The sequence below is a fragment of the Solanum pennellii genome, chromosome 3 (genome assembly GCF_001406875.1).
Source record: "Solanum pennellii chromosome 3, SPENNV200".
Taxonomy (NCBI): domain Eukaryota; kingdom Viridiplantae; phylum Streptophyta; class Magnoliopsida; order Solanales; family Solanaceae; genus Solanum; species Solanum pennellii.
Window position 1 is genome coordinate 1,368,492 of NC_028639.1, and position 10,925 is coordinate 1,379,416.

Sequence of the window (10,925 nt, forward strand, 5' to 3'; positions counted from 1 at the left end):
TTTTTCTGAAATTTAATTTAAAAATTATTTTATCAAACATACAAATGTACAATTTGAAGTTACATATACTCACTCATTGAACATTATTTCAGTGATTAATTAAATTTTGATTTGACTTTCATAAGAAGTACTTCATTTTTAATTATTTGTTCATATTTTCTTTTTAGTTTCTGATTATTTGTCAATTATAACAAATCAAGAAAAAATAATTTTTTATTTATTATATCTTTAATTAATTATTTTTAAAAATATTGAATTTTTTAAATATACTAAGTTTTTAATTGATCCATTTTATAATTAATAGGTATAAAATTAAAAATTTAGTATGTCAATAATTAATTTTTTAATATATATGTCAATTCAAAAGCGAACAAATAATTAAATACCGGAAAGGAATATAAGAAAGAGTTTATATTGTGGGGCACTTCTAGGAGAATGGGCCCCAGCACACTTATCCAGGTGGCCGCGTGGTGGTCCACTGGCTACAGCTATCCAAATTGAAAAATCAAATCAATTGGGTGTTAGACGCTCATATTGAAGTCTCGACTAAATATGAATTGAGCACTACAGGGCTTATTCGGGGATGATCCTCCCGACAGAATTTTCTCTATATCTAGAGTTTGAACCTGAAACATCTGATTAAGGACAAAATATTCACATCAATGCACCAGTATCTATGTTGGTTCAAATACATATACAATGGTTGAACACAAAATATGAATAATATACAAAATTAATATACGCATTTTATTTTCTAATGCATTTTTATCAAATGTCCATAACAGCATACCAAACTTTATTAAACATGTTGAACTATTTGCATTATGTTAAGACCTCATCTAACCATCGATAGTTGAACAATATAATTTGATAATATAAAGGTGGCAATGTCCAAAAAGCCCTTAACAATTTGATTGGTGGATATATAAACTTTAGGAGAAAAAAAACTATTTAAATGATCGGTGTTACTTTATTTTGCTTCTTTTAACATATATATCGTCATTAAAAAAACAGTAAGAAATATAATTGCAGAAGAAGATGGTTTTGAAGTGTCTAATTGCGTTCTTTAAAGAGATATTCCTCATGTACATAGTGGGTTAAGTATAAATAATTCCATGCAAAATAACAATTGATAGATTTATATTTGGAAAAATTACATAAATTAATACATTTTAAAAAATAATTACTGATTTTAGTGATACTTTTTGTTTATTACCATTTATAGCAATGTTTTGTTAAATCTGTAATATGTATTAAAAGTGAATTATGTATGCAATATATATGAATTATAATTGTTTTTTGAAATATAGCATGTTTGTTTGGTAAAAAATTGTCACATTGTATTATAAGTGTATTAAAATGTGTGATAAATGTATTATTCATCAATAAAATTTGTATTATATGTGAATAATAAATTGTTCTTTGTAATATGTATTATAAATGAATTAAAAGTGATCAAGTGAAATAAAAATATTATTGCTATAAATGATAAATATTTTTTTAATATAGTATAGTTATTTAAGTTTCCCTTTATATTATTCGTCATGTGAAGCCCATTATTGAACTTCACACTAATTTTTTTTTCACAATTTAGGGTTAAATTATCAAAATAAATATCTTTAATTATTATATTATAAATTATTTCACCTAAAAAAATATTAGGCATCAAAATAAAATAACATCAATATATTAAGCTCTAGTTTGATCTTTGTCTTGTCAAACTTTTTACCTAACATAATTTTCTTAGAGTTCTAATTAAATTTAGCAGGCGTTTTGATCATGTGATATGGTATCGTGAGATAAAATCAGTATTTAGACATACGATTTTATGCTGATTACATCTCATGATTTCATATCATGAGATTTGATATCATATTTTTCAAAAAACCATGATATAGAATCATATGGGAATACAATATCATGATTTGAGTTATTTTAATATAAAAATTAATCCACGAGTTTATATTTTATTAAAACAACCCCACATTTATATCTACTAGCTATTATTTCACATTTAAATAAAATTTATAATCACGTCATGACGTTTTAAAATTTATTAATTTCACTGACATGAAAGATATTATTCTCACCAACATAAGTCACTTTAACTCACATTTCACGATTGTTGAGTAATAAAATATTGAAGAGCCCGCGAAAGGTGTTTCATTTTTACTCAAATATATTGATGAAACAATTAGTTAAGTGGAGAACAAGTAATTTTATAATAATTTATTATACGATTTTATGATTTTTTATTTATTTAATAATATAAAATAAATAATTAGGACTATTTTAACAGTTTTAGAATTTATGAAATTCTTATATTTATAAAAAAAATATACAACATTAAAATTTTATATCGCATATTCAAAAATTTTAATTTCGTCTCATGATTCTATATTACAATACCAACCATACCCTAGTGAATTTGGAAGTAGCGCTTCCAAATTAATTTCTCTTTGTGTCAATTTTCATTAATTACACAGTTACTTTTTGGGGTATTGTAGTTAATTCAATCCTCCTTTTTTTTATTTTTTTAAGCTTCAAGACAGAATAGTTAACTCCATCTTTCTTACTCACAGTTCCAACTTACGATACACCAACATAGCACTAGTTTTTTTTCTCCCCTTCAACTTGTTATTTCAATCCTGTGATAAGTGAAAGGTATTTTTTTGTAAGATTTTTAACCTATCGTACATCCTCTTCTAGCATTGCAGAATATATATTAGCAAGGTTTGCTTCTTCATTTTTTTTTCTTTTAGCATAGATCTATGCTATGAAAAGTTAGTTATGAGCTTGAAATACTGCTGCGGAATCAAGTCTGATTTTTTTTTTCTGATTTTACGTCATTCACAATCGTTATTCATGTCTTCTGTGGGTTTAATTTCAGCTCTAAATTTTTGGGTTTCAGTTATTTGCTGCGGTGTTTTGGATTTTTCTGAAAAATGGCGAGTGTTGAGAACAACCAAAACATGGAACAAGAAGATGACGAGGTGAACGACTGTAAGATTGATCCGTTACTTGGTGATTCTCATGAATACACCATTGCAGCGGTAGGGAATGTCACCGATGCGGAAGGGGTGGACCCGTCTCCGGCGCCGTCAACTGATATGGTGCTGTTGTTAAAGGAAGAACCGGAGGAAAATGATTTGCGAGTTTCTACGTCAGTTGGGATGAATATGCAATTGCAAAAGGTAGAGAAACAACCGGTGAAAAGATCCTCAAAGGACCGGCACACGAAAGTGGAAGGCCGTGGTCGGAGAATCCGTATGCCGGCGGCTTGTGCTGCTAGAATCTTCCAGTTAACGCGGGAACTAGGTCATAAATCGGAAGGTGAAACTATAAGATGGCTTCTAGAACGCGCCGAACCAGCCATCATTGCCGCTACTGGAACGGGTACGGTTCCGGCCATCGCCGTATCAGTAAACGGAACGCTGAAAATACCGACGACAAACAACGAGGGAGAAAGCTCGAGGAAGAGAAGGAAAAGGGCTGCAAATAGCGAGTTTTATGAGGTACATGAAGCGTCAAATTTTGCACCCGTGGCTCCCATTGCCCCACAAGGTCTTGTTCCTGTTTGGCCAGTGGGCTCTGGGAATGGACTTGTACCCACCACAGCATTTACCGGTGGGGCAACTCTCTATATGCTGCCGCCAGGCACTAATACAACAGTTGCTGCTACTGGGGCTCAGTTGTGGGCCACTCCAATACTTAATGTACCTGGTATGGGTTATGCAGCATCAGGGGTCTCTGCTGCCAGTGAGGTTCATTTGAGTAGCTCTTGTGTGTCAAAAAGTGATAACAATGGAGACAAGTTAACCACAGTTGCTTCAGCCATGCCTCCAAGTTCTAGTTCTACTGGTTCCACAACTACACAAATGCTTAGAGATTTTTCATTGGAGATTTATGACAAGAGAGAGCTTCAGTTTATGGTTGGTTCTGGTTCCAGTGAAATTGATCAAACTTCCTCATCTAAATCCTGATTAACTTTTTTTTTAATCTCTTCTGGATGAAGCATCTAGTTTTTTCAAAAGATTATTTTTGCCTGCTTTTAACATTTTGCTTGTAAGCATCTAGGAAAGGAAGTTGCTCTGCTGTGAATGTCATGACATGGGTTGGTCAATTTTAAATGTCAACTTGCTGTATTCTTAGTTTTGGGGCACTCAAACTTTTTCTTTGCATTATAGTGCTTGTTAATGTGCTCTATCCATTATTAGTTTTTTCTTTTTTTTTAAAAAGTAAATTTTGTACCAACATATACTCCCTCCGTTCAAAAATGTTTGTCATGTTTCATTTATCGAAAGTCAATTTGATTAATTTTCAAAGGTAAATTAAATTATATTAATTCGATATTTCTTTTTTTTAAAAAAAATAGTTATTCTAAAACTATATGAAAAGTACTATAAATTATAATTTTTTGCATATTAATATGATAAAAAATGCATCTTAAAATATTAGTCATAATTTTTATAGTTTAACTCTAAAAATAGAAATTATGACAAAAAATATTAGACGGAGGAGAGAGTAATAAATATTATATATTTCAATAAATAAAGAATACATATAAGCTATTTTTGTAACTGTGTATGTACTGTGGTGCTTATCTTTGGGGCCATTTGGCCCGTGCACTTGGATTACTTCATAAATTACATGTGACTTTAGAGTAGGGCCCACTAAAGATGGATAGAGGGGTGTGGGTCAATGAATACTAGTCAATACACAGTAGAAGGTGGGGTCACCTATTAAGAGGAGGGGGTTGGTCGCAAAAAATTTAATTTTTTTAAAAAATATGGTTTTTTAATTTCAAAAGCTATGACTATTAATAAAGTTCTCTTGATAAATAAGAATGGTAAATAGAGGGTGTAAGTGTTAGGCACATACAAACAATTATGATAGAGCGATTTTACTTCTTTATTCTTTATTAACAATTCAAAATTTCTCTTAAAATGAAATTATCTTCATTAGAAAACGTATAAAACTCGTTACTATATTTAGAATCAAAAAAAAATAAAAATAAAAATTATGGGCAGATAATATTTATGTCATGTGAAAGGTGGGACCCAGTTCTAGGAGAATGGGCCCCATGCTCAGTAATCGAGGAGGTCCACTGGCTACTAATAAGACTACCTTTCAGGTTTGTCGTTAGGTCTGCTGCTTTTTGGGGGTGGGGGGTGGGGTCGAGAGAACAGGCTGGCAATTTTCTGACACGTGGTGTTGTACTCTTAGTGGTCATGTGGGGGCTACCTCCTCTAAAGCTGACACGTGGCATATAATGTACACTACTGTTTTAATGGATATCATCTTAACTACCCTAATATTTACTTGGGGCCTTTTTTCTTTGCACATTTATAAGTGTATTAGCATAAACAAATTTAATTAAAGAATAAAAATGTACAAACTCTAAAAAGAATTGAGTTGCGCACAGAGGCGAACCTACGTATATAAATGGATTGTAAGTACAAAAAATTATTTGGCGATATCTGAAATTTTTGAAGTAGTTTTAAAATTGACGAGGACATGCTAGAGAATTTTAAAATTTGTAACTTGAATTTGTGAATAAGATTAAGGAGGAATCGAAGGAATGAGAAGAAGATATTGTATAAAGTAAATAGAAAAGAGAAAACATCCGTTTTAATTTTTTTTTAATAATTTATACAAATCAGTAGGGTTCTATAATAGCAAAGTGACCGAGTATTTGCTTATTAATGGAAATGACTGAAAAGGTAGTTATTGCATTTAATTTAATTTATTTGTTTGTCATTCTCTACAATTATTTCATATGAGTATCTATAATAACATTCCGTTTAACACTTCAGTGACTCTGAATATAATAACATTAACGCAATTATCCTTAAATATTTTTACAACAAGAAACATGATCTTGTCTTCAATAAAATCCAAAGGACTTAAGTTATATACATTATCATAGTACTTATCTTTTTTATATTATTAGTGCAATTTTAACCTTACGTTTTATTACAATATTTTAGAAATCATACATATCAGACTTCTTGTGAAACTAATTACCTACTGAATATTATTATATACTAGCTTAACTTGATATATAGTGTTAAACGTGCACAATATACTCTTAATTTTTTTTATGTATGTATATACGTGTATACCTCTTAGTCCTTACCAACTCTTTGCCTTGAAGCTTTAGACCAACCTGAAAGAAACAGATTAACAGCCGTTATACGTTGCTTCTTCCTATTTTAAAAATTTAAGAGAATTGATCTTTTTCAGTAATATTTATTCTTCATTTAATGAGATTCTTATTTACATGACAATTTAAGTAACATAATTTTAAAATAATTAAAAGGATAATAATAAAAAATAATCTTAAATTTATGCCGTTAAATATTTTTCTTAAGAAGTGTACCAAATCTCAATAATTCACTTAAAATGGCATAAAAAAGTAGAAGCAACTTGATAAGACTGTGTATACGTTATCCTCCTCAGGCATAATTAGTGAAACTATATTCTCATGTTATATATATATATATATATATATATATATATATATATATTGATGTGCTTCTTACTCTTTCTATCTTTGACTAAAACAGAGAAAACTTCTATGTTCTTTGTGTTTTACGTTAAAGAAAAACTCCACATATAATAAAATGAATTTACCTGTATGTTTGATTAATTATTTGAATTTTAACTGTATTACATACACGCTGTTTGAATGATTGGTTACATATTATTTCAAAATATGTATGGGTACAAGATAGAGTTAGTATAAAAAGGTACGGTAAAAGATAAAATGTAATTATTAAATAGTAGATAAAGACAAAACGGAAGCATATATTAAGCTAACGACGCAATCACACTAAATCACATCAGATGAGTCTTTTCGTCGTATTACGTAACGATATTTAAAAAATATGATTCAATATAATTTAGTAACAATCGAAATAAACATGGCATTTAAACTAACAATATAATATAAAATAATATAATACAACGTGTAACAACCATCCAAACAAGGTGTTAGTGAGGACTGAGGACCAGACATTTGGTGCGGGAACAATTATATTTGATATATGAGAGTCCAATATCATAAATGAAAAGTGGAACGAGTAGTCATGTTCTGATATCATGTTAAAGAAATGAATTTTGAGACAAACGGTAAAGAATACCTAAGCTAACCACTCATCTCTTAATCATCACGGGTGAAATAAAAGCATATATATTTGAAAGAAGAGAAATTTGTACTATTCTTGGAGTTGTTGTTAGTAATGTTGTTGAAAGCATCGCTGGAAATGCTTAGTCTCAAAGCACAAAATAAGCTTCATAAGACTTCCCTCTTTTTACTAATTGAGTGACTTGAAAGTACATATTAGTAATATCTCCATGCACCAAACACCAAAAGTACTATTTGTTTATTTGCTCATTCTATGCTATATATACTCAAAATCCTGTTGCACAATCACCTCATCTTCCTTTCAAGTTGCTATTAATTACTTAAATCCTTAGTTACCAGTTTAAGCTTAATTAATGGCTCCTTTTTCTACTATCTTATTTCTTGTTTTGTTAATAGCCCCTCTATGCAGTGCAACTCTTGGAGTTCAATACTACGATCAAACATGTCCTCATGCTGAAGACATTATTTATCAAACAATTCGCAACGCTTCGTTTTTTGATCCTAAAGTCCCTGCACGTCTTCTCAGGATGTTCTTTCATGATTGTTTCATTAGAGTAATCTCTCTTTCTCTATGTACAAAATTTTGGGCATCAGGCAAGTCATTATATTATAGATGCATGTAAGAGATGGAAGTTGAAACTGTTTTGTTAATGACTATTTACAGGGATGTGATGCATCAGTTCTATTGGATTCAACACCAGAAAACAAAGCAGAGAAAGATGGTCCGCCTAACCTCTCTCTTGGAGCTTTCTATGTGATTGATGCTGTCAAAACTAACCTCGAAAAGGCTTGCCCAACAACTGTTTCTTGTGCTGACATAGTTGCCATCGCAGCTAGAGACGTCGTCACCATGGTACTACTCCATCATCCTCCCTACTAAATAGTTAATCAATGTGCAGTAAATAATACAAACCAAGGCGTTATCAGTGTATATAAGTTAAATTCCACTGCTTAAACTGCAATCATAAGCTCATAAATACTTCATGTTTGATCAATTTTGTAGTCTGGAGGTCCATACTGGAATGTACTAAAGGGAAGAAAAGACGGGAGAGTGTCAAGGGCTAATGAGACAGTAAACTTACCTGCTCCATCTTTCAACACAAGCCAACTCATTCAGAGCTTTGCCAACAGGGGACTGGCAGTGAAAGATTTGGTTGCCCTTTCTGGTGGACACACACTTGGATTCTCACACTGCTCTTCATTTGAAGGCAGACTTCATAACTTCAGCTCAGTGCACGACACTGACCCGAGTTTGAATGCAGTATTTGCGCAGAGCTTAAAGCAGAAATGCCCGAAACCCAACAGTGATCGCAATGCAGGACAATTATTGGACCCAACTTCATCAGTATTTGACAACAACTATTACAAGCAAATTATTTCAGGCAAAGGTGTTTTTGCATCAGACCAGAGTTTGTTGAATGACTACAGGACTGGATTGATTGTTAAGGCATTTGCCAATGATCAAGCTACGTTCTTCAGGGAATTTGCTGCTTCAATGATCAAGCTTGGAAATGTTGGTGTCCTTGAAAATGGAGAAGTTAGACTCAACTGCAGAACCATGAACTGAAAAATGAGTGTGTTTGTACCTATGTTTGTTCTTTTTGCTGTCTAATAATCTGAAGGCTTAATGAAATACTAGTATGAAATATCTATGCACCTTATATAATTCCCTAGTAAGGTGAAGAGGTAGCAGAGGAAGAAATAATATCATCTATGTTGCTTATTGTTCACAATCCATCCTCTAAATTGTATTCACCGTACACATACAGTTTCTTTCAAAATTGAGATATAATACAAGCTCGTAAATTCTAAGATGGGGTAGGGTGGAAGTCTCCACATATGAATGTATTCCACCTACAACTATTAGCTTCTTCTTAAGTATCTCGATAGATTGCAATGGAGAGATTAGTTGTACTCTATACCTACTACAACTACATACCTAGCGTACTCCCACAAATGGAGTCTAGGAAGGATAGAATGTTCCCAGACTTTACCCCTACCTTGGGAGGTAGAGAAATTGTTTCCGACTAAGTTGCACAAACTCTTCACTTGCGATGTCGCACTCGTGTTGGATTCACCAGAAACACACTAATTTTGGAGAATCTGACACAAAGAGTCCGAGCAACATAGGTTCTCGATAGACTCTCGGCTCAAGTACAAGCATTTCACGGCAGTTCAATCGAGAAAAGTAATAATTGCGCTCTATGATTAACAGTGCCAATTACGTAAGAAGCAACCAACTCAACTCCCTCCAAACAACAAAATTATAAAGGAAAAGAATATCGGACAACCTTTACCTGTGAATATTAATGAAAGTAATCCTATCACTAGTCCATACTCATGAAAGATTCAATGTTTAATTCAAGTGCTTTTTCCAGTGTGATGCAGAAGTATAACTTAAATTCTTTACAGGGCAATGCCAGAAGCAAAAAGATTTATGGCAGATTACAGCAGTACTTTGACATAAAATGAAGTTAAGAAATAGAAGTAGGTGAATTACAACAAATTGAAGAGATTTTGTGCTCATTAAACTCAAGGGAGTTTAGAAAACAAAGACGATTCATTTAGGTTTGGCATTTGTTCAAGCAAATACAACATCAGATCGTAATATATATTTGATACCCTTAGTGACATTCCGAGCTTCATGCAACATACATTTATCCCCGTGAATGTGAACAAGAGCCATTCCTTCGGTCGGAGGTACCTATACAATGTCAAGAATAAATAGCAAAACAAAATCAGATATTTACTCAAGAAAAGCATGCCATTATTCTCTAATTGATGCCACATTATGCAGTTTACAATAGGATATATAGCATAACAAATCATGACTGAGTGATTGCCTTCTATTGATGTAATTGAAATATGAAAAAAACACATCTAAAATAAGTATACATCTCTACACGTGTGAAAGAAAATCGAGAATGGGAACATTGAAGAGTGAGTGGGAGTGGCATTTCTGAGAAGGAGAGAATAGTACCTCGGCAACCAAAGTGTTTCTTGGACCATAAAAGACAGTTTCCCCTCCAACAAGGCTCTCAGACAATGAATCCTGAGAATCTTTATCAACTTTGGTTTTGGATTTGGGACCACCACTTAAATATATTAACAAAGTGTAGTGTGTGCGCTTCCCTTCTCCAATGTCAACACTTTCATCAATATGCCGTCCAAATCTCTGACCAGCCTTGTACCTAGAGAGCAACAACAGTTACTCGATGAGGACCGAACATTTGTTACAATGCCCACCTTACCATGTACTCAGGAAAAGGAAATGAGAATCACAAATGTGGAGAAAAGGAAAGAAATGGCTGCAAAGGCCATGACATCAGAGGAAAACTAATAGAATTTTTAAACAAGCGACACTAATAGTATACAAAAGTTTATTCAACAGATCTCAACTAATTGTTCTGTTGGTCATCATCAAACTATAGATAAGTGAAGTATATAATTTGGTAACTAATATAAAGGGAGTAGTGCTGTGAAAGCCCTTAACTATTTAATTTGTGGATATTTTAACTCAACAATATTATCATTATCAAGCGTCAACTTTACATAACATTGTAGGCTTCTCCTTCTGTCAACTTTCATGAATTACACAGTTACTTTATGGGGATATTGTAGGAATTCAATTTTTTAAGCTTTCACGACAAAATAGGAACTTAATTCTCCTTTCTTCCTCACAGGCACAACACCAGCGCACCAACCCTCTTCCTCCTTGCCCCAACAGCTCCCTCAAACACCACAGCACTAGTTTTTTCATCCAGCAACATTCCCC

General features: G+C 32.4%; 3 protein-coding genes across 4 annotated transcripts in view; 2 read left to right on the top strand and 1 right to left on the bottom strand.

The window, feature by feature from the left end:
- The first annotated feature begins 2,494 nt into the window (after positions 1-2,494).
- Positions 2,495-4,184, top strand: LOC107012982 (transcription factor TCP19). 2 transcript variants are annotated; one of them, XM_015212961.2, is made up of 2 exons: positions 2,495-2,733; positions 2,912-4,184. In XM_015212961.2, exon 2 carries the CDS (start codon positions 2,946-2,948, stop codon positions 3,981-3,983), a length of 1,038 nt encoding a protein of 345 aa, XP_015068447.1. In that variant the 5' UTR covers positions 2,495-2,733; positions 2,912-2,945; the 3' UTR covers positions 3,984-4,184. The 2 variants fall into 2 exon arrangements, with proteins under 2 accessions (XP_015068447.1, XP_015068448.1); XM_015212962.2 differs by having other exon boundaries at positions 2,495-2,664.
- Positions 4,185-7,420: 3,236 nt separating this feature from the next.
- LOC107012771 (peroxidase 66) lies at positions 7,421-8,962 on the top strand. Its single transcript, XM_015212694.2, has 3 exons — positions 7,421-7,704; positions 7,815-8,003; positions 8,154-8,962. Exons 1-3 carry the CDS (start codon positions 7,504-7,506, stop codon positions 8,715-8,717), a joined length of 954 nt encoding a protein of 317 aa, XP_015068180.1. The 5' UTR covers positions 7,421-7,503; the 3' UTR covers positions 8,718-8,962.
- Positions 8,963-9,488: 526 nt separating this feature from the next.
- The window catches only part of LOC107012764, a 4,068-nt gene continuing 2,631 nt past the window's right edge, over positions 9,489-10,925 (bottom strand). Inside the window, exons 3-4 of the mRNA XM_015212686.2 lie at positions 10,131-10,341; positions 9,489-9,854 (exon numbers count right to left, since the gene is read on the bottom strand). Coding sequence (XP_015068172.1) covers positions 9,732-9,854; positions 10,131-10,341 — 334 coding nt within the window. The 3' untranslated portion in view covers positions 9,489-9,731. The remainder of the gene's footprint in view (positions 9,855-10,130; positions 10,342-10,925) is intronic.